We start from the raw sequence: 24,466 nt of genomic DNA, 5'->3' as shown, positions 1-24,466 counted from the left end.
TGAGTTGGGGGAAGTGAAGCTGGAACAAATTCCAAGTTAAAATGTCACAGACCCTGTTTTTCTCCACTTAATGTACCTAAGATGATAGTTCACAGTATATAGCATGTATACTTTCATAGCGAGTGAGTTCAGAGCAAAAAAAAAAAAGAAAAAATTCTGAAAACAGAATTAAGAATTGGGGAAAATTTTCCAATTCACAGCAAGTAGTAGAAGAACAAAAAAGAAGAGAAAAGACTTTTATTTCCATTTTTAAATGAAATCCATGCATGAAGTTTGATAACAGGTCAGGAAAAGGACAAAGCCTGGAAAGTGAGAGGTAGTTCACAGTTCATCTTTATCTTTTATTTGGTCCTTTTCTCTAAAAATGTATAATTTCTTTGACCATACCTTTTATGTGCTATTAAAAATGTTATTTAAAAAGCATTGTTTATAGTTTTTTTAAAATGAGAAATCCAGTGCACACCTCCCCTCCTCACCCAGATGTTTATGACAATCACGTGATACGTAGCGTACACTGCGGTAGAAACAATTGTATAAGTGCCCAAAGTCAGTGTCTCCACGTTGTGAATTCTTCATTTCAGGTTATTATAAAAAGCATCTGACAGGCATGAACACTTTCCACTTTCCTCAGCAGAACAGTCATTAGTCAAGGTCTATCCTTGGAATTTAGTATCTTATGAGGACTAAATCATAGAAAGGGTTCTCATCTCTATCACATTTATTACATCACTCTCATGTGTCCTGATGAGCTTTGGTTTCAGGCTTTCACGCATGCAGATCTACTTTCTAGGGGTTCTCTTCCATATGGATTTTATAATGATTAGTGAGAGATGATCTGTGATTAAAGAGTTTCCCACAGGTATTACACTCATAAGGTTTCTCTCCAGTGTGAATCCTCTGATGGGCAATACGTGACGAGCTCTGTCTGAAAGTCTTCCCGCATGTATTACATTTGAAGGGTTTCTCTCCCGTATGAATCCTCCGGTGTTGAATAAGAGCTGAACTCTGGCCAAAAGATATCCCACACTCCTCACATCGATACGGCTTCTCTCCTGTGTGAATTCTCTGATGATTACTGAGGGATGAGTTACACCGGAACGTTTTCCCACACTCGTTACACTTGTAGGGTCTTTCTCCAGTGTGCATCCTCTGATGCTGAATGAGAGCTGAACTCTGTCTGAAGGCTTTCCCACACACTTTACATTTGCATGGTTTCTCTCCAGTATGAATTCGTTCATGAATAATAAGTGTCGAGTGGGAACTTAAGGCTTTACCACATTCATTACAATTATAAAACTTCTCACCAGTATGAATTATTCGGTGTCTATTAAGCCGTGAAATGGAAGTGAAGCCTTTTCCACATTCATTACATCTATAGGGCTTCTCTCCAGTGTGAATTCTTTCATGCTGAATGAGAGATGCACTCTGGCTGAAGGCTCGCCCACACTCACTGCATTTAAAAGGTTTCTCTCCAGTGTGAATTCTCTGATGGTAACGAAGGGATGAGCTGGACTTAAAGGTATTGCCACATTCGTTACATAAATAGGACTTCTTCCTGGAATGAATTCTCTGACATCCAGGAAGGGATGTACCACAACTGGACGCCTTCCTGCCTGGGTTGTATTTATAGGGGTTTTCTCCAGCATGGATTTTTTGATGTATAAAAAGGCCTGACCTTCGGCTGAAGGATTTACCACATTCTTTACATCTATAGGATTTCTCCACAGTATGTGTTCTTAAGTGCTTATAAAGGGATGTACTGAGAGTGAAGGCTTTCCCACATTCCTTACATATATAGGGTTTCTCTCCAGTATGAGTTATTTGATGTTGAATAAGAGCTGAACTTTGGTTAAACGCTTTTGAACAGTCTTTACATTTAAATAATTTCTCTCCACTATGGTTTTTCTCATGTTTACGAAGGGATGAAGTATTAATGAAGGTTTTCTCACACATACTACATTTATAGCGTTTTTCTGCTGTGTTGATTTTTTGTTGATTAAGTACCTTTGAATTCTGTTTGAAGCTGTTTCCTTGTATCTCACATTTTGGTGGTATTTGTTCTCTGGGAACCAACTGCTGTCTGACAAGGACTGACTTTGGGCTGACGTTTTGGCTAAATTCAGTATTTTTATGTTTTCTTTCTAGAGTGAGGATTTTTCTGTGAGTGACTAAAACTTCCTGAACACCTTCTTTTTTCTCCTGCTTCTTCTCTAATCCATTCTCATATATGCAGGGCTTTTCTGATTTGCAGTCCCAGGGTCCATTCCTTTTGGATCTTTTCATTATCAGCTCCTGAAATGAAGAATCTTGCGTCTGAGTTGACTTTGTGGTTTTATAACTGCTCTTCCATCCTGAGGGGAAAGAAAAAACTGAAGATGTTTCATGTGATAGAACATTTGGCTACTGAGACTAAAGGTACAGAGTGAATAAATATTGATGGTATTTAAATAAGGTCTTAGTATTGGACCGAAAAACAGTAAGAAGAAAAAGTCAGGAGATTTAAGCAGTAAGAGAAATCAGCAACAGAAGCTGAAGTATTAGGGCGAAGAAAAGATTAAACAAACCCACTTAAAGAGCGTGAGTTTAAGAGCGACCAGGAGAATTGGCTAACGAAGAATAGAGAGAAAGGATTAAACGAGGAGCAATGTATTGGAAAAATCAGTCTGAGATCAGAGTCCATGATAGAATCCTGTATTATCTTCATAACATTTCTTTGTGTAATCATCCCTAATCTGGAAAGTCTTCGTCCCTTTTCCCTCATGCCAAATTCTTTGTATCCTTCAGATGCAGTTCAACAGTTAACTACTTTCTTGACTGTGAGTTTCCAGGGTCCATTCCCCTTATGATAGGCACTTACCAGTGTTAAAAAATTATATATATATATAAATACATACATACATATACATATCTATACACTACACCATTGTACTACATATTTAATTATATTTATCTATGTATCTACATCTAAATATATTTCACTTTCCTTTTGCACCCTAAGTGTTCTTTGCAAGCAGATTAGCATGCTCTATTAACCTATACATCCTAATGGCATCTGAATTATACACAGAATGTCTGTTTTGTTAATCGTCTTTAATTATTGATATAGTCCTAATTTGCACAATGTCAAATACTCTGAATTACTTATACATATTAATTTCACACACACACACACACACACACACACACACACACACACTACTCAAACACCTGTAGGAGAAGTTGCCTTCCAGGACAGTACATTACACAAGTAACGGGAGGGTTAAGAGCCAGTTCAAACATGAAGGTGTTACTGAATTTATCTACAGAGGTGCCACAGGCAGGCGGGAAGCCAAAAGCTGCAAGATAGGAGAGAAGCCTTGTTCATGCATCAAGCAAGAGAGGCTATGCAAGCAGGGTAGAAAAGAGCCAAAGATCAACAATAAAACAGGTATAATATATAAAAAGGTAAAAAAGGGGCTAACATGATAATGTGGTAAAGAACAGAATTCAATAAACACTAAAGTTGGATAAGAACACAATTCATTGAGTATTAAATTTTGCCAGTTTGGCATCTTCTCCTGGGCTAGAGGTAACCATTTAAAGGGCTCCTATGTACCTCACTGGATTGAGATCCCTAACTGACATGGACTTTCTGGTCACCACCAGAAGTGAGGAAGAGGCATGGAAGGATCTGACCTGGAGTTTCAGAGGGAGCATGGCCCCATGATACCTCGACAACTATGAGACAATAAATTTCTGCTGTCTAAAGCCACACAGTTGGTGGTCCTTTGTTGGAGCAGGCTGAGAAAACTAACGCAACTCCCTCACATCTCTTCCACAGGGTATGCTAAAGTAAACCCCGTATCATACCATTCACCAAAAATATTTCAGAACACATTTCTCAAAGATAAGAACTCTAATTGCAAACATAACCGCATACTTTTATTATAGCCACCAAAATCAACATTTTTGTTTGAAGTTATTTTTGCCTATACGATATTAAACATCCTGCACAAATTCCCATGTTGGGGGGGGGGGTCCATCAACAAGAAGTAATTCTCGGACATGAACTGGGTGTCGCACAGTTCACGTCAACTCTGACACCTACGTGGAGACAGCATCAGATCCCACAGGTTAAGGGCTCAGTTCTACAAGACTGCCCCCTGCCTCCTTCAGACACCAGTCACAAGCCCAGGTTATACCTGTACTTCTGACCAGCTAGCTATAAATCAGAGGTCCCCACGACCCCCACCTTGGGTTTGATTCATTTGCTAGAGTGGCTCATGGAACTCAGACAAGCATTTTGCTTACTAGATCACCAGTTAATTATAAGAGGATATAACTTGGGAACAGCCAGATAGGAAACATGCACAGGGCAACGACGTGTGGGGAAAAGGCGTGGAACTTCCATGCTTGCTCCAAGTGTACCACTCCCCCCAGATCTCCACATGTTCACCAACTCAAAAGCTTTCTGAACCCATCCTTTTGCATTTTATGGAGGCTTCATTACACAGGCATGATTAATCAAGTCATTGGCCACTGGCAACTAATTCAAACTCCAGCCCCTGACTCCTCCCCAGGGTAGGAGGTCAAGCGGTGGGATTGAAAATTTCAACCCTCTAATCACATGATTGGTTCTCCTGAAAACCAGCCCCCATCCTAAGGTAAGGTCTGAAGTCACCCCAATAGTTTAACAAAGACACCTACAAAGGTGTCTCATCACTTAGAATTCCTAAAAGAGCTCTGCACCAAATACATATTTATTATAAATCATAACTTCATAGACATAAACCACTTAGGGTCGTTATTCAAACTGCTGTGATTTACAGGCATTTGACATAACTCTCTACATGACCAAACCACCAACTGAAACACAATTAGGATCATTTGTTTCATTTTGCTTTCAATATTTATGGGAAAATTTTTCATTTTTATTTAATCTTGTTTTATAATTTTATAAGACATTTTTATGGTTCCAAAGTCAACATCATAAAAACAAGATAGCTTAAAAAATTATACATTCTACCCTTGTCCTCTAGATCTTTTCTCTTTCTTCACCTTACAGGTAACCATTTTTATTGATGTACTTTTAACCTTCCTTTTAACTTTTCTATTTAAAAAATATACATAAGCAAATACACACTTTTCTCTTTATCTCGTCCCCTTTCTTACATAAAAGCACTGCTCTCACTGTTCCGTCCTACACTTTCTCCCACTCATTCACACGTCGCCCCACAGCAGGATTTACAGAGGTCCTCCTCGTTCCCCTTTACAGTTACGAAGCACTCCACTGTGTGAATGTCCCTCAGGTTAGTCAGCCAGACCCCTCTGAGGGACAGCTGGGCTGACTCCACCTGTAACACATCAGGACATTATACGGGTACATGACAAAGGCATATAGTTTTAAACCAACATCCATATTTCTAATTAGCAATAATATCATCTATAAAATTCTAGCCCAAACTGGGCCCGCTGGGCTAACATTACCCAGAGCCACATACAACCAAAATCGCCCCTTCCCCCAGCTAAGAAGAGAGGCCGTGGGAGGCCTCAGAACACTCCCTCTTTAGAGTGAGGATGGTCTCTAGGTACCGACACAGGAAGTTTCAACACACATCAAGCGAGAAAGGGGCAGAGCTATGCGCACTGTACACTATGACTGGAGTGGAAGAGCGCAGAGAAGAATATACACAGAGCATCATTCACACATGCATAGACGGGCACCCCAGCCTCTGCGGCCGCCGCGCCACCTCGTCTCTCCTCCTGTCGTAGCCCCGTGTGTTCATGCCCTCCTGTCCACTCGCCTCCCGTGCGCTCCACTCTGGCTCCCACCCTCACCACCACCCTCCCCAAGGCAGCCATGACCTCCGCGTGGCTAAGACGAGACGCTCTTCAGTTCTCACCTAACTCGCCTCCCGGCAGCATCTGATCATGACCACTCACGACCCGAGGAGACGCTCCCTTCCTAAGCTGCAGGGACCCTGAACTCGCCATCACGCTCTTCTCACTTCCCGCGGCCTCTGTCTCCTCTGTGGGCTGAGTCTCCTTTGTGCACCCACCTCCTTCTACCTGGCTTTCATCCTTGGCGCTCCTTAGGGTTTAGTCCTAGACCCCCAATTCTTTCCACTCTGCGCTCTTTCCACAGACCAGCTTCAATTACAAACATACACTCTCAGCAAGACTTCTGTATTCTCCACACTTAATTACAAAGCAGCCTACTGAAAACAGCAACTCAGATGTCTCAGAGACACCCCAGAGGCAACATGCCTGACCCTGAATTCACGGGTTATTCCCTTCCTCCAACCCGCATAATCCTTCTGTCTCTGTAAATGGCACCAGTTCTGAACCAAAGCTTTGTGAGGCGTCCTTCACACCTCTCCCTCAGCTAACCGATCACCAAGACTCGTTCACGCCACCATCTAAATACGTCTCAAATCCATCCACTTTCCCCACCTCCACTGACAGCACCCTCTGTGAGCCTTGACTTCAGTGACGCCAGACTCCCGAGTTCCCGCGTCTAGTACACCTCACCCTTCTCCTCCCTAGGGGTTCACTTCTCTCTTCCTCACCAGATGCCAGAGATGCCAGAGTTCCTCAAGGCCGAGTCCTAGGCTCTTTCCTGCACTTACTGTTCTCTGAACCCATTCCTCAGGGCGATTCACACTCAACCCTATAATGTTTCCATTGGTTCAATTACCCTATAACGACCAAGGTTTCCCAAATTCACATTTAATGCCCAGTGTATATTATGAGGGCTGGAACTCCAAATCACACAGGCTACCTGATGCCTCCACGTGGATAACTGGGTCAACGAAAGACAATTTAATTCGTCCAAAATCATATTTATACCACCTCCCCCCTAAATAAGATGTCTTAGGACCACTAGCTCAGTGACTGACATCATTGTTCATTCCAAACAAGCCACACACCCAGCAAGCCCCCTGCACAACTCCACCTCCTTTATCTTCCACATCTAGTCCATCTCCAAGTCCTGCTGCTTTTGTCTCAGAAATCTCTCTGACACTGGTTCCCTTTCTGTCTCCAGCACCACGAACTTAGCCAAGACACGCATGCACTCCTTAACCGCAGCCGACTCTGACCAGGCACTGTTTTAGGTATCGGGGAGACGGGAACAAACAAAACAGACAGCCCAGCATGAGGAAGCTTACGACCCAGAGGAAGAGCAGATAGTAAATAAAAATGGTCTATTTTTCAGTGATAAGTACTCTAAGGGAAAATAAAGCATGGTGAGGGGATAAAGAATGTGGAGAATGGAGGGCCAGGTTCAGATGAGTTGTGTCTAATTGACCAAATGCCACCTGAGCAGAAATGTGTGCAACACAAGGAAGTGGGTCATGTGGGCTCGTGGCTCAGGAAGAAGAATGGTCCCAGAGAGGACAAAGCAAGTGCAGGTGCCCTGAGGGGGGCCCTGCTGCGCCTGCCTGACTACACCCTGGCGGCCAGGGGGATTCTGGAATGAAGGGCAGAGGGGAAGGAGGTGAAGGTGGAGAGGTGGTCGGGCCAGACCACGCAGGCCTCTAAAGGCCAGGCTGGCGGTCTGGATTGTGCTCTATGTGATGGAAGCCACCAGAGGCTTGAGCATGGGAGCGACAGGACCTGATTTACCTTTTAAATAGACCATTCTGGCAGCTACAAGGAGAGGAGATGTTGGTGGCAGGAGGGGAGGGCAAGGGACGAGAACAAGACTAACTCACACATATTAAACAGGACTACGGGGTACGTGAGCTCCACTTCCATCTCGCAAGAAATTCACTCTAAAACCGCGGCATGCTGTTTCACTAGGCTGCCTCATAACCCTGACAGCACCTCTCTGCAAATCAGAAAAAGACCCCTGCTCTCTGTGCAGATGCAGCCCCAGCAAATCTCAGCAGAAGACAGTCCTCGGGTGACCCCTCAGCTGACCACCCTGCCAGGGTCAGTCCACCCTGAATTCTTACGTTAAGATAACAATGGAAGAAAGACAAGGGAAGAAAAACACTTTTTCATTGGAGGTAATTGTTTACCTAGAATCATCCTGGATTTTTATATTTTGATTTCAAGAACATTTTTACGTCAGTTGTAAACCAAATCCATGAGACGTTCAAGTCGGTTTAATCACAGTATTCTGATTATAACCACGCCAGAGAAGTGGTTAGACTTTAGGCTCATTTCTTAAGCAAACGACTCAGAGGAGACTCACACCCTTTCCTCCCATCTCTCAACATAGACCCAGGGATTATGCAGTTTTTCTTTGTTGTGGTTCTGTTTTTCCTATTTGTGAATAGTTTTGAAGTGAAAGTAATACTTTAAAAGCACACTTGGAGGCAACAGAGGTTCCAGGAGTCCTACCCTGGGAGCATAAGCTTTTCCGTCACTGGCTGTTCAGAGGGTCTGTTTTTGGTTCTGGTCGGAGTTAATGACTGAGGTACTTCCAATGGCATCGAGGACGTTCACCTGAGCTCACAGGGAAGCGAGCTCCCCTTGGAAGGGAGGCTGTTCTGAGGGCACTTTAGTCCAGGCAGATGGGAGACTCGCCAGGGGTGCAGGAGGGACACAGCCACACACCAGCTCCCCCAGGACGTCTCATCTGACGTCACCTCTGAGCAAAGGGAGGTGGTTCCTCCCACAGAGAGAAACGCACACACTGCTCAGCTCTGACGCCCTCCCTTCCTCCACACACCACTCAGAGTTCTCCCTTCAGGGACATCTTCTCAACCCTGAGGAGGACTCGACACACCACGAGGTGGCCTCAGGGTCTCTCTGGACAGATCTGGGCTCCAGTCATTCTTTCCATTCTGTTTAATCCAACCAACACTTCACTCAGGAAGGGGGACTCCGCATCCAACGTGTGTCCCCGTTCCCCGTACCACGGTCCCTGGTCGAGGTCCCCCGAGCGGAGAAACGCACTCCAGGCCGTCCGTGCTCCCAAGGCAAAGGGGACGGGAACAGTCCCTCCTTCCCTCCCTCTGATCATTCGTGCCAGACTCAGCCCACACCTGCCGGTGGCACTGACGCCCGTCCTAACCCTCCTCTGGTTCCCCGCTGCCTGTGTTCTCTGTTTACTTTTGACAGTTTCTAGTAGTTCCCAAATTTAGTACATTCTCCCAAATGACAGTTACAAGATAGACAAGTGTGGTTCCCACCTCAAAAAATCTAAACTCGAGTGGGAAGGAAGCTCTCCCCTAAAGTGTGGGGGCTTTAGGGATCGACACAGCCTGTCCCACAGCGCCTCTGCTGGGCCTGCATGGGGAGGGGCCAACACTGACCCGTCTGGACCCAACCACAGCCTCAGACAAGACCTCCCACGTCTGCCAACTGGCTCCACGTGGGCTGCAGGCTGATCCGTGCGGAAGATAAGCCTGGGCCTGTGGCCAGGCTACCTCAACTCTCAGAGGCCGTGCCCGGCTCCCAGGCAGACCAGGTCTTGTGACAGGGCTCCAGGCTCAGCGCGATCTGGTCCTTGTCCCTCCCTCCTTGCTCCGTCTCCACCTGCCGCCTGCCTCTCTCTGGACTCACACACGCCCTTTCCTGAGTCTGAACGCTTCTCCACATCCTGAGAAGTGGTCCTTGCTGGGGGAAGCCTTTGCTGACACCGGCCCTCCTCTTCCACGTTCTCACCGCACCTGCAGCTCTCCCGCGGGGTCCCCACCAGACCCCGTCACTCCACACCCCTGGGTGCGCCGAGCGCATGAACACCTGTCTGCCCCTCGACTGAGCTCCGCCAGGGCAGGACCTGCGTCCTTCTGCCCAAGGCTGCACCGCCAGTGCCCAGCACGGAACTCACTCACCGTCTACTACGGGACTGGAAAGCGGGGGGCGAGGGTTGCAACCTGGGTTCCCCAGAACCTAGGCCTCCTCGATTCCACAGCTCTCAGCTCCCAACTTCCACAACAGCCACCTCTGCCGTTTCTCTCCCCTGGTGACTTCTTCTCAGGCTCAGCCACAGATTCCTCTTTCTTAACCCACCTCATAAACGGGGAGGTCTCTTGGGACTCTGTCCTCACTTGCTCAGCTCAAGGCTCCAAGCGCCACCTTTGCCCGCCGGCTCCCTGACCTCCCTGTTGAGTTCCAACCCCATTTACCTCCTACAACTGTCCACCGGCGACCGCTACCCGTATTTCACTCACATCTCAAATGAAACCCATCCCACACCAAACTCACCCTGCACCCTTAACAAAGGGGCCCTTCTCTTCCCTCCTGACCCCCTGCACGTGCCTTCCTCCAGGCCCTAGTAGTGCAGCGATCTCCACGAGGGTCCCACCCCTAGTTCCTCCTCACTTCGGTTCTAAGCCCAACAACATTTCCCAAGTGACCATTCTTGTTAAACTCAAATCACATAATAAGGACTTCAGGAACATACTCTCCGAAAAGTTACAAACATTACCTGTAAATGAAGTCCCCTTTCATCGCACCCATTTTCAGCCCCGCTCCAAATGTAACCAGTTACCAGCTCAGAGGTGCCCCCGACCTTCTCTGGGCACTGGCCACACTACACGTACAGACACCCAGGTAAGTTTCTTCACACATCAACAGCGACACGTCTTACTGACGCTCCGTGACTTGCTTTAGTCCTTCACGTGCCCTGGAGCTCGGCCCACGTCACCGCTCTTGCTCTCTGACTGCGGGGCTGTGGGCCAGCGCAGGGGCCCACCTCAGCTTCTAGCTCTGCCTTTACTGAAGGACAGTTAAAGTGTTTCGACTCAGACCAGTTTTTCTAAAACATCAAGGATACAGGGTTCTCCTATTCAAAATCCTTGACTTGCTCCCTCTTGTCGGTAGAGGGTTCACATCTCAGAAATGTCCCAAAGCACCTGCCTGTCTAATCTCGTTTCCTTCCTCATCTCTTTTCCCACAGAAGCTGGGCTGGAGTCAGAATGGATTCTCTGCGAATCCTCAAATACACTGTTTGCTGAATGAATACATGAAAACTGAGCCCTCCTCTGAAACAACAGGAAAGAGAAGAAAAAAGATCCTGAGAGATTCGCCTGTGAAGTGATTACCAGAGCAGAGGAGGAAGCTTAGCCTCCCTTCTTCAGTGCTTCCTGGGGACCGCGAACCTGGAGAAACTTTCCCGAGCAGTATCCCCAAGCCACACCCCCACTCACCCCCAGACGGCCACCCGCAGACGTCCCCCCGCAGATGTTCCCACCCACTCACCTAGAGAGGCGCCTCCGGGACTGTCTCTCTCCACCTTCCAGGGGTCCTCTCCCTGCTGCAACAGGGAGATCACTTTGGGTTTGGAAAACGGGAGCCCTGCTCGTAGACAAAAAAGAGAAAACAAAAAATAAAAAAATAAAAACAACAACAAACTTGGTTTTGACACAAAGAGGTATCAGAGATCTGAGGGGGAAACTCAGAGGACAATACAAGGAGCTTCTGTGGGGTGTTCAAGCTGTGTCCCCACGACTGAGGGGGTGTGTTAGGGAAAGGCGAGGCGCCTGTAGGACATAGCCATGTACTAAGTAGTTGTGTGTTGGGCAAACAGGATAAGCACGCAGCCTTGAAACCATTAGCTTTCCACAGAAGAGGAAATGTTAGACGTACAGACGAAATTGATGTTTGTAACAGGTACGTATGGAAAGGATTATGTACCAGGTAGTTCGTTTAAAATGAGAAAACACTATCTGATTCCATCTGAAAAATGGTAGCAGTCAGCGAACTACGGGTCATAGGCCAAATGTAGGCCACTCTCTGTTTATATATGGCCCTTGAGGAAAGAATGGTTGAAAAAAAAGGAAAGAAAGGAATGGAGTATGTCACAGAGACCATATGTGGCTCACAAAGCCTAAATTATTTACTCCCTGGCCCTTTACAGAAAGAGTTTGCTGCTTCCTGGGAAAGAGAACTGGGAAACGCAAGCGGTCGGTCAGAGAAGAGGGTGGAGGCACGCTCTCTGTAGAGATGAGTGAACAACACATCACAGAACAGTCACAGTGCGAAATGTTTTCTGAACTATGAGGAAACGTCTAACGTGCAGCTCTGTAGATTTTCCCGACCACGGGGCAATTCCATGTCTATCGGGGTGAAAAGGTTTTCATATTTATTTATGGAATCCGACTTGTAAGTGCTAAGGCAAAACTCAGCTAAGCTTTTGATGACCCACGGCTTTTATCCAGGGAAGCAGGTGCTGAGTTACCCCAGTTTCCAAATTCTGGACTTCCAGGGGAAACCCCCTTACCCAGCGAGAGCAGGTTACTGTAGTTCTCCAGCATCACGTCCTGGTACAAGCTCCTCTGAGAAGGACCCAGCTTCCTCCACTCGTCCCGCGTAAAGAGCACAGCCACGTCCTCGAACGTCACTGACATCTGCAGAGACAAGCCGCCCCAGCTCAGCAGGGCCGCCCAGCACGCAGGCTGAAGAAGGCGGCGGTGGGGAGCAGACGGGCCCCGATGAAATGTTCCTATACTATTCTAAGTTCTGAAGGTTCCGGGTCATTTGTTTAATGAACAACTGACCAGTGACAAACATACCCTGAGTCGCATGAAGTATGAACCAGTCTTGTGTTAACCAGTACAAGAGATGTATGGAGGTATTAAGGCCACTAGTGGGAGTGTTAACTACAATAATCTTCCTGATGGCAATTTGATAACACACATTAAAAGTTTTAAAATGTGCCTATTCTTCAACTCTCCAATTACAAAATTTGTTTGATAATGAACAGCACAAAAACGCACACACAAGGACATTTTTCATGGCATTGGTAATAGCAAAAAAGTGGAAACAACCTAAACAATCACTGATGGAGGCTAGGTTAAATAACTTAAGGCACTATCTGTATCTTCCCTGAAGCCTGAGGATGGTAATGATGGAAATGAAAAGAGCTATCATGTATTGAATGCTTTTTTGGGTCAAGTACTATTCTTAGAGCTTTATATTAATTTTTTGTGTAAGTCTTTTATCTTTGCAACAATCCTATGAAGAAGGTACTGTTATTGTCTCCATTTTACACAAGAGAAAACAAAGAGAAATTTATCCAAGTCACACAGCTGGTACAAAGGAAAACCTCACTCCTCCTGTGTGCCTCCTCTACCCTCAACACCACTTCTGACACCCTATGTATGGGGCTTTCCACAAACCAAGTAATTGTGTGACACCAGCTAGGTGTCCTACAATTAAACTCAATTCTGACGCCTGGAAATCGAGTCAGATCCCACAGGTTAAGGACTCAGTCCTAAAAGACTTGCCCCTCCTTCAATGCCAATCCCAAGTCCAGGGTGTTTGTTACCTGTGCTGCTAACTGACTGGCTACAAACTGGAGGTTTCCACAACCCTCTCCTCACGTCTAATTTGCTAGAGTGGCTCACGGAACTCAGGAAAATACTTACTTACTAGATTACACGTTTATTATAAAAGGATGAAACTCAGGAACAGGCAGATGAAAGGTACCCAGGGCAGGGTACATGGGAAGGGGTGCAGAGCTTCCGTGCCCTCTCTGGATGTGCCATTTTCCCTGATTCTCCACATGTGCACCAACGCAGAAGAACTTTCAACCCTTGTGGGTTTTCATGCCTCAGTGCACAGGCATGATTGATTAAATCACTGGCCACTGGCGACTGATTCAACTTTCAGCCCCTAAGCAGGCAGGGGGGCAGGGCTGAAAGTTCCAACCCTCTAATTAAGATTGGTTCCCCGGCAATCAGCCCCCACCCTTGGTGGGGTCCAAAGGCTACCTCATTAATATAAACTGTGGTGTGGAGGAAAGGGCTTGTTAGGAATAACAAAACACGCACAAGCCATTTTGCTTTTATAGTTCTAAAGCAATTTCAGGAATAAAAAACAAATATTACTAATCACTTCGGAAACCACAAGGTGTTCGAAGTTATACGTGAGGTGCAGAGTCGAAGACCAAATATATATTTCATATCACAGACCACAGAATCACAGCTGGCCAGGGCCAGAGGGGAAATTCCAATCCAAGGAGCATCCAAGGCTCCATTCTTAAACACTCTGCAAAACTGCCCCTCAATGCCTACCTCACAGGGTTAAGAAATAAATGAGATAATCCATACAGTGGAGATAAACAGCAGTGATGGTGGCATAACAGTGTGAATGTATTTAATGCCCATGAATCATACAATCAAAAACAGAGTGGTAAACTTAATCTTATGTTTATTTCATCACAATAAAAAGGTTAAAATGGTAAAATAAATACATACATACATTCGTACATAAATAAATAATAACTAAATAAAGGTGCATAGGAAATTATTCTGAGGGCCACATACAAAGCTGTGACCATGATTATCTCGAGATGTTGGGGTGAGAGTGATTTTACTTTCTTCTTTATATATGTATTTTTTATTCTCTGAGAATTTTAATATTAACACATAATACATGTATGATAATTTACTGGCATACAGAGGAATACAAGAAATTACCTTTGCCCTCGAAAGAATTTACGATCCAACTGGCAGACAAGAAAAATGCATGAAATAACTTGCATAATGAAAGAAAAACGGGTCACTGGACAAGACCGTACACCATCTCCTAGTTCAATCCTCATTTGAGAGGTGAGGAAGGTCCAGGGCAGTCAAGAACCAGGTCACATACTTTATTAATGGCAGAGGCAGGACGATAAATACCGGTTTCTTTTAACCCAGCACTCGGTGGGTGTATTCCCTCTCTGATCTTAAACGTCCTGTCCTTGAGTTTTACACACAAATCCACCCAAAACTGACATATAGGCAGCAGGTGACTTTAGGGAGAATGTCATACGTGACTCACATACAGGGACAGAGAAGACTCTGGGCAAGAGAGCACCTTGGCTCTGTTGGAACGGAATGGGAAAGATTTAGAAAAAAAGCAGCCCAAATATGCAAAGGCAGGTCCTAGCCACAGCCTCAGAAGACCAACCACCACCACTTTTCGTGGGTCCAAAAGATACACAACACCACACTGCAGAAGAGCTCTGGTAACACAGGGGCTGGGCCCGCCCTGTGTTTTGAAAGATGCACCAGAGGAGCTGCTGGACAGTAACTAGCATGAACTCAGAGGTCAGACATGTGTGGGTTTGATTTCAGGTCACTTGACTTTATTGAGCCTCAGTTTCCTCATGTGCAAAATGGGGGTAATAACTGCTGTGCTGTTATGAGAGTGAGAACAAAGGTGGAGCCCCCGGGACATTCCCCAGCAACGTCAACCATCATTCTCAGATGAAGATGAGTAAAGGGAGCACAGTGCTTCCAGGGTCTGAGAAACACTGCAGAGTAATTTCTGTCCACTAACAGTAATAGCATCATGGACTAGAATAACACAGCTCAGCTCACAGCCACCACATACTGAACGCCGACTACGTGCCCGGCCCTGATCTAAACACCTTCCGTGAACTGACTCATGGGACCCTCTCACCTACCCTATGAGGTAGGCACGGTTGTTGTTCTCATTTTATAGGTGAAGAAACTGAGGCACAGAGAGGTGGAGTTATTTGCCTAAGACCCATTAACAGCAGCAGAGGAGATGGGCACAGACTCGGCCCAAAAGTGGCTCAAAAGCCCCCCTTAGTAACCACTGTATACAATGCCTCTCCACTACCAATATTGCACAAAACCCTCCCTGCTGCTTCCTGAGGAGTCTTCTCTCTGCCCTTGGAGTCAAGAGGCCTCTCTGTCTGTGTCCTCTCCAACATGGCTATCCTTTGTTTGCACACTGACTCCCTCGGATGGGGTCCGACACTTATTCTCATAAGGATGAAATGGCAAGTTAGGAACAGTTTTCAAGAGACTGGTAGAAGCTAGGCACACGATCCACACAGTTAAGAGGGAGAAAAAAAATGAAACAACTATGGACTGGGAAAAGTCTGGGGAAGGAATCATGAGGATTCTCAAGCACTGAAAGAAAAAGAAAAGCACTCTGGCCAAGGGAAGGAAACGGGGCATGAATGAGCCAAGGAGGCAGGTCAGAAAGGAGCTCTGCCAAATGTTTATGTTTGTTGGTTCTGTCCCCAAGTGATATAAGACCTGTGGCATCTTCCTTGTCAAATCGATAATCATACAGTGAATTGAGATTAAAGAATAAAAGACTGCCTACTAGGAAAAGAAACCAGAAACAACAGGCATAGACTAGGGAGGGGGAGAAAAGCATTCCTTACAGAACCCAGCATCCAACAGGGTGGACCAAGTCTTCAGAGGGGAAAGGACTTGGACTCCAAATCCTGGTGGAAACTGAATGGGAGTGAGCTTCAGTCTGAGGATAAAAAACCCCCAAAATCCGTATCTGTCCCTAAGACCTGAGATGACAATGAACTCACCTGAGACCTTGCTTCCCTTTGTTCAGTAGCCATGTCCTCTTTCTCAAGGATGGGTGGAGTCTCCAGAGGCCAGATCTGGGAGAAGAAAAAGGGAGAGAGGAGGAAGCCTCTTTCGCTTCCCACCCCTCAGAATCAGCAGCTCTGAAAGCCTTACCCTACCTGAGAATGATTCACGTGCCTGCAGACAGAGAAAGAAGGTAGAAAGAGCCAAAAGCCAGCAAGTCCAGAGAGAAAGGCTGGACCATCCTGGCTCAGGACCCAGCTCTCTCCCCGGCTCTGAGGGAAAAACGTAAGATTCCATCAGTAGTAGCAGCAGCAACTCCCCGAGCCTCACCGGGTGCCAGGCAGCACCTACATCGTTCAGTCCCACCGAACAGCTACCGTTGTCAGCAGCCCCATTTTACAGATCAGGAAACTGAGGGCAAAGAGGAGGCATCTTGTTCCCGTCCACATAGCCAGTGAGGGTGGCACCGGGATTCCAGCCTGTACCTGCTCCAACCTCACTGCATAAATGTGACAACTTTTCTCCACCTCAAGCCTTTCCACCCGCCTCCTCCGACTCCTATCAAGGACACAATTCCAAAATTCTAGAGAAAGCTGCTTTGGAAAGAGTAAAGACAAGAAGACCAGCTCTCCTATGGCGAGGAGGGGGCTGCTGTCACATAAACCAAACCCCTGGGTTCCCGTCCTGGCTCTGCCACCGGGGGAAGCCGGCAACTCACTTTCCGTGCAAAACAGGCCATTACGCCTGTCACCCGGGAGGGCAGTGGCGATGCTAAAGGGAGGAAATCATTTTCTCACGTCCGCTGCCGTCAGGGGGCAAATTCAAGGCCGGCCGGGACCAGGCCGGGAGCGCGCCGGGAGCGGGTCGGGAGGAAGCAGGAGGGGCCGGGCCGGTGCGGGCCAAGTGCCCGACCCGCCGCGTCAGGGGCAGGGGCGCGGCCGCGGGAAGCGCTGGCGGGGCCTGGGGACGGAGCCCGGGGGCCGGGTCCTCGGCCCGCCGGCGCCCACAAAGGCCCGGCTCGCGCCCCTCGGGCCTGCGCCCCGCGCTGCGTCCTCCCGAGGCCCGCTCCTCCCTCCCGCATCCCGCCGCCGCTCCGCCGCTCACCTCGCCCGGGCTCCGGGGCTTCCAGGGGCCGCAGGCGGGAGGCTCGGGAACCGCCCGGGACCGGACAGCAGCTTCGAGACGGGCTTCTCCAGGGGTGAAGCCTGGGCGGACCTGAAGCCGGGACGCCCCTCACGCCCGCGGCAAACGCCCGGCGCCCCACGCAGGTCCGGGGGGGGGGCGGGGCAGGGACCGTCGCTAGCCCCTCTGGGAAATGTAGTCCACGCGAGAACCCACGGATTCTGGGAAGTGTAGTTCTCCGCACTCGTCTGCGAGGGGAGGCCTGGCTGAACCTGTCACGTGCCCAGACCGCGTTCTGGCCTCGCCGCAGCGCATCTTCGACTGCGGGTTCCTGGGTTCCCGGTTCTTCCGGAAGGAGAGGCTCGCCGAGGGCAGCGTCGTGTAGCTTGGCATCTGCGAAAATGACAGTAAGCAAGTAGACAATCGCCGAGAACACACCTGTTTCCCCTTCAGTCTTTCAACAGAAGTGTGTTGAGCACCTGCTGTGTGCCAAGCCCCTACCTATTGAAATTCGTCAGCGAACAGAACAGAGATCATTGCTCTGGGAAACTTTTTTTGTACTAGAGGGAGGGTAGGAGGTGGAGAGCAGACAAAAAGCCATGAACATAATTATATAGCAGTTTAGAAAACAAGCGTTATGGGAAGAAGTGAAAAGAGTGTGTGGGAGGTATCTGTGGTAGGCGCCCGGGTAGGCTGCAGCATGTAATACCACTCTTTGTTAACACAGTAGATAACTAAACTCTGATAAGGTAACGTTGAAGTGTCCTTACATAAGTTCTGTTCAACTGTCTTTGCTAGAATAACTCACGGGCATAACAAACCATTGTCATGACAACTTGTAAATAAAAATGCTTAGAATTTGACTAGATTCGTTGAATCTGTAAATCAACTTGGGGAAAGTTGATATCGTAACAACTTTGATTTTAACTGGCAAAACCAACTTCATTTTGATCAGCCACCATCTCAGGACAAGCTGAGCTGAATGCAAGCCACAACATCCGCCTTTAGTAAAAATCCCCCTCCGCCTGTAAAACCCTCCCCTGACCTGAGTGAGAGCGAGAGCCGCTGGAGGGAGCATCCTTTCAACACACCCCTCTCACTTTCAGCATCCCTCATTTGCATAAGGACCCACCAATCAGTTCCTACCCCCAGGCATAAATAACCAAGCCTGTACGCAGAGCTCTGGCTACAGTTCCAACTGGAGACCCGCTCTGCAGGTTTTTTTGCAATAAACCTGATTCTGACGTTGAGCTGTGTCTGGTCGTTTTTCTCCGATTCTAACATTAACCATCCATTACCATGGTACAGCTCTCCTTTTTTTTTAGGTCTGATAACTTTCCATATATTTTATCCATAGCAGTATTACATATTTTCATGAGTTATATTTGTGGCTGTTTAATATTTTTGAAGCTATTGTAAATGGTATCTCTTTTAAAATTTCATTTATAAAGTACTGGGTTTGTATATAGCTTACTACCAAAAGTCTTATAAATTCCAACAATGAATTTGTTTGGTGCTTTGGATTTTCTGTGTAATATCATGTAACACATGAATGACAGTTTCGGTTCTTTTGCAAAACTTTTGCTTCTTTTATGTTTTCTACCTTTTAAGCGCTATCTTGAGTGGGCTATGATTTCTAGTACAATGTCCATATCAAATGGTTATGGTAGAAGAAGTCAGCAAAATGGCCTAGCAGGAAGCTCCAAGCCCTCAATCTGTCTTAGATGTGTGAAAAACAACCAGAAACTGGCTAAAATAACCATATGAAAGCTCTGGAAACCAGTAAAAGATCTACAGCAACCAAACGAACACTAACTCAAGAAAAAAAAAGTGCATTTGAAGTCGTGGGAAAATTTGTGGCATTTTTATTTGCTCTTGACCTGTCCCTTCCTCAGTGCGGCAAGGTCTTGGTCTGGAGCAGTCAAAGCTGAGTTCCCAATTCCCTTGCTCCAATCAAGAGGGAACACAGAAGCCTTTATCTGTAAAGTTTTGCCTTGTATGAGGGCTGCCAGAAGTACTGGACTCAAGTTTGTCTAACTTGGCACTCAGGTGGGGAAAAGTAGCAGGCGCTGCTCACGAAAGCTGTGGGTAGACCGCCGTCCCACAGACACCCTGGGCCAGGCATTAAAGGTAGAAACAGCGGGTAGACCATTTACAGCCCTGAGGGGAGGCTGCGTTGAGACTTTGGGAAATCAAGATATTTGAAAGCAGCTGAAAAAGCAACATAAGATCCAACCGAGATGCATGTCCAGAAAAGAGTTAAGAAGAGCTTACGTTCTCATCCATCTGATCCCTAGGCTGAGAGCAAGCCAACTAATTAGTAAAGGACTGCTCTAGCACAGAACTAGTGTGCAAAGATTGGGAGAGGTGACTAGTTTTATGTTTTGTTTTGTTTTAAAAAGACAAAGAAGGTATAAAGAGGAGTTGTAGGTTCACAACGAAATTGAGAGGAAGGTACAGCGATTTCTGGTATATTCTCTACCCCAGCACATCGTAGCCTCCCCTGTATCAACATCTCTACCACAGCGGTGCATCTGTTACAGCTGACATGTCACAATTACCTGAAGTCTGTAGTTTACTGTAAGGTTCACTCTTGGTGTTGTGCATTCTATAGGTTTGAACAAATGTGTAATGAATGACACGTGTCTACCATTACAGGGTAGTTTGCCTAAATCCTCTGTGCTCTGCCTATTCATCCCTCCCTCACCCCTAACCCCTGGAAACCACTGATATTTTTACTGTCTCTATACTTTTGCCTTTTTTAGAATGTCATATAGTTAGAATCATACAGTATGCAGCCTTTTCAGATTGACTTCTTTCACTATGTAATATGCACTTAAGGTTTCTCCGTGTCTTTTCATGGTGTAATAACTCATTTCTTTCTAATGCTGAATAATATTCCATTTTCTGGATGTGCCACAGTTTATCAGTTCACCTACTGAAGGGCATCTAGGTTGCTTCCAAGTTTTGGCAGTTTTGAATAAAGCTGCTATAAACTTCCATGTGCAGGTTTTTGTGTGGACATAGTTTTCAACTCTTTTGAGCTTGACTGCTGGGTCATATGGTAAGGGTATGTTTAGTTTTGTAAGAAACTGCTAAATCATCTTCCAAAGTGGCTGTAGCGTTTTGCATTCCCTTCAGAAGCAATGTATGTTGCTCCACATCCTTGACAACACTTGGTGTTGTCAGTGTTCTGGATTTTGGCCATTCTAATAGGTACGTGGAGATATCTCATTGTTCTAATTTGCATTTTCCTAGTGACATATGCTGTGGGACATACAATGATCTTTTCATGTGCTTATTTGCCATCTTCTTCAGTGAGGTGTCTATTAGGTCTTTGGTCCATTTTTTAATCCAGTTAGTTACTTTCTTACTGTTGAGTTTTAAGTGTTCTTTGTATATTTTGGGTAATATCTGATAAAATATTACCCAATAAAAATATCTGATAAATCCTTTATCAGATATATTCTTTTGCAGAGTTTCTCCCAGTCTTTGTCTTGTCTTCTCATTACGTTGACAGTATCTTCCCTAGAGCAGACTTTTTTAATTGAAGTATAGTCAGTTACAATGTGTCAATTTCTGGTGTACAGTATAATGTATCAGTCATACATGTACATACATATATTTGTTTTCATATTCTTTTTCATTATAGGTTACTATAAAATATTGAATATAGTTCCCTGTGCTGTACAGAGGAAACTTGTTTATCTATTTTATGTGTAGTAGTTAGTTTCTGCAGATCTCGAACTCCCTAGTAAACTGATCAAGCGGTGTCTCTTACAATTTTAAATGCACATAACCCTTTAACACAGCAATCCCACCTTGGGTCGTCTGTCCTATAGAAGTAAAAAGCACCTGTACCAGAGGAACGTGTAGGAGGACAATGTGACTCAGTGGAAAGCTGTGTGCTGTTTAGGGCTCACCTTTCCAGGTGATTTGATTTTGATTCTTTGTGGGCACTGAGGCTTTCTTTGTCTTTGAGCTAATTTACAACTCTAAATTGTGGATAACTGATAGGAATGCAAAATAATTCTTGTCTATAGACATATAAATAAATCCTGTCCCCTGGAAGGTCAGTTGACTTCCCTCCTCTACCAGGAAAGAAGCCAACTTTGCCTCCATTCGTTTCTGTAGTCCTCATCTATAAATATGTCTGTTCTTTGTCCTTTGCACTGGCTTTGACATCATTATCGTTGCCTTATTAATAATGAGTTAAATAAAACTTACATATCTATGAGTGTCATGATTTTACCTTTTTTTTTGAGAATTATCCTTTAATGAAACAACTGCAGTGGTGAAAGAGGTGGCTAGGCAGGCTTACTGACCCTGGCTGATTAACAACAAGGGAAAGAAAATGCCAGGCTGTTAAAAAAAAAAAAAAAAAAAGCAGGTTATTTCTCTCACCCAGCAGCTGGATCCTTGGTTCCAAGGACATAGCATTACAAAAGTACATTTTATGTTCCACAACTGCTGCATCCATCCCAAGGACATAGCCCAGTATGTCTTTCTTTGTTCTCTTTTCTCCTCGCCACAGAAGTCTCTGTTTTAGGGGTTAGTGCCACAGGAGGAAAGAGCCAATAGTAGAAGATGATTGGCCCCACTGGAATTAAGATAACGATTGTAGAGCCTTCCAATAAAAGACCCTGTGGCCCGATAGGGCGCTGGAGCTGTCTTGGCTGGCTTCATGGCTGCTGGCTCCTTTATTTCTCTCTTTCTGAGCAATAAAATAGCTTTCTTTTTTTCTACTTTGTCCCTAAGCCTCTATTGAGAATTCTTTCTCAGTCGGTGGACAACATGTTTAGGTTGTGGGGGGCGCCCACTTGTTTGGTGGGTTTTCCAATTTGGGGGTCCCTCTATCCACTAATACTGGTATTTGTGGTGGTAAAACCAACCAAAATATCAAACCAACTCTTGATAGGGGAATGGTTAAGCAGCTCATGAAATTGCCAGTCAATAGAATAAAAGCAATAAAACCTATATGAGCCACTTGAAAGGTATCTATATACATCTATATATATATATATATATATATATATGTATGTGTGTGTGTTTTGATAACAAACAAATGGTAGGATCCCATTTTTTTTTTTAGAAAGGAAAAATGTATGTCTGTGTATGTCTGTATATCTTTCTATGAGCGTAATAAGTTGCAGACAGATACACACTATTAATATTACCTCATGTTGAGCTGAATGGGGATTGATGGACAAGACCTTTAACTTGAACAATTATTATGAAATATTTCAGATATTCAAAAAAGTCTTAGGACTAACTAATGTAACAAACACAGAAGTACCCCCAGAAGAATTAAATACCCCTTTGTGTAGCTCCTGGATCACACTGTGCTTTCTCCTTCCTGAAACTGCATGTTCTCAAATTTTACTTTATATACATATATATATATATATATACATATATACATATGCACACACACACATATATATGCATTCTAATATTTAATATGCAAAAATATACATCTAAAATTTTTGTCACTTTTAAGTTATTTTGCATATTCAAAACTTTATATAAATGGTATGATATATTGAAGGTATTTTTCTGAAAAAAATTTTTGCTCGAGTTTTTTTGTGATTAATCCAGGCTAATATATACATATATTCATATATATGTCTGATACGTACATAAAATCTTTTGAGTTGACTTGTTACAAAGAGCATATATAACTTTTGTAGTTTATAAGACTCCTATTAAGATTTGTTTTATTTAAAAAATCCAAGAACTTTCCTGAGAGACATAAGAGAAGTCTGGAAAAAATGACAGGGAACACCTCATATTTAGATAAGAAAATGTAACATTTTAAAGGTATCTATAATCCTTACTTTTTGGTAATTAAGACACTAGGCTACTGGTATCAGAATAGAGAAGCTAACTGGTGGAAAAGAATTAGGAGTTTACAACTATCCCATGTGAGAACTTAATGTGTGAAAAAAAGTTTTTACAAATCAGTGTTAAACTATTAAATAAATTATATTGGAAAAACTAGCTAGCTGGTTGAGGGGAAATTAGATGACTAATTTACTGCACAAAGTAGAATAAATTCCAGATGATTCAAGGCATAATATTTTGATCCAAATAATGAAGAAAGCATAGGTGGAGCCAGTAAAAACAAGGGGTGATTTCTCACCTGGGGTTCCTCATCTGAACCACAGAACACAGGAAGTGAACTGACTGACTGCTTTCTCAATTCTGCCCGTTCTACGTAACTGGTGCCATTCTAGACGCTGAAAACAGAAGTTAATTCGTTACACACAGTAGGCTCCTACTGCATTAGGGCTTAATCCTCTCAGGAAACCCTTGTTTAGAAAGGCTAAAAAACAAATAACCATATGGTAACAAAATAGTTACGACACACGAACAGGTATTCAGATCCCTAATACACACAGAGCTCTGCAGCACTAACAAAAGATGAGCAGATCGATAACACAAACACACAACTGACTCAGAGAAGCAACGCCGAAAAGAAAGAAACACGTAAACTGCCAATAAACAGGAAACTGTTTTAACTTTCGCTAGCAATCGATTAAATGAAAACTGAAAAAATAACCAAGGAGGCATCACTCTCAGTTAACAAACTGTCAAAACCGATCAAGGTCAGTAAGGATGTGCTGAAACTGACACTGACACGTCTGAGGGGGGATGCAAACCAGCACTGTCCTTCCGGAAGGCAGTCTGGCCAAGGAGATAATTACATGCAAGTGCAGTTGTGTATTACAGAGGGTTTGAGTCTAGATTTTTTAAAATAATGTGTATTTTAAAAACTGCACATAAAATCCCTAGAGGCTTGTTTACTCAGAATTTTTCTATGGACCTGCTAATAAGCGAGGTAGGCCTACATAAAAGTAAGTAAATCACCAGTAAAACAAGTACATTATAAGCAACAGGATGTAGAAATGGCTCCCCCAACTACGCCACACCGGGTTCCTGTCGGGAGAGCGCAGACTAAGGCACTCACAGCAAGTTCTTTCCTGGGAATGACCTCTTAAGAGTCTCAAGACTCAGGGTTTGCCCTTGGAAAAGTTTGCCTTTAGTCAAATTGTTTTTCTCTATCAGAAACCTCCTTAAAACCGAGTTCCCTTACCAAGTGCATGATTAATCTC

The 24,466-nt window shown here is 45.0% G+C and overlaps 1 protein-coding gene and 1 long non-coding RNA gene across 3 annotated transcripts; one reads left to right on the top strand and one right to left on the bottom strand.

Moving 5' to 3' along the window:
* Positions 1–220: 220 nt before the first annotated feature.
* On the bottom strand, positions 221–17,472 carry LOC102508074 (zinc finger protein 354A). Of its 2 annotated transcripts, XM_032464920.1 has the most exons (6): positions 17,334–17,471; positions 16,385–16,501; positions 16,226–16,300; positions 12,158–12,284; positions 11,137–11,232; positions 221–2,351 (listed from the first exon to the last, which is right to left on the bottom strand). In XM_032464920.1, the coding sequence occupies exons 3-6, from the start codon at positions 16,256–16,258 to the stop codon at positions 787–789; spliced, it is 1,821 nt and encodes a 606-aa protein (XP_032320811.1). In that variant the 5' UTR covers positions 16,259–16,300; positions 16,385–16,501; positions 17,334–17,471; the 3' UTR covers positions 221–786. The 2 variants fall into 2 exon arrangements, with proteins under 2 accessions (XP_032320811.1, XP_032320810.1); XM_032464919.1 differs by lacking the exon at positions 16,385–16,501 and having other exon boundaries at positions 17,334–17,472.
* LOC116658960 lies at positions 17,447–18,601 on the top strand. Its single transcript, XR_004314183.1, has 2 exons — positions 17,447–17,758; positions 18,307–18,601. It is a non-coding gene; the product is annotated as an uncharacterized LOC116658960 (long non-coding RNA).
* The last annotated feature ends 5,865 nt before the right edge of the window (positions 18,602–24,466 follow it).

The sequence above is a fragment of the Camelus ferus genome, chromosome 22 (genome assembly GCF_009834535.1).
Source record: "Camelus ferus isolate YT-003-E chromosome 22, BCGSAC_Cfer_1.0, whole genome shotgun sequence".
NCBI lineage: Eukaryota > Metazoa > Chordata > Mammalia > Artiodactyla > Camelidae > Camelus > Camelus ferus.
Note: the sequence above shows the minus strand (reverse complement) of the source record. Positions and strands in the feature narration are given on the sequence as shown.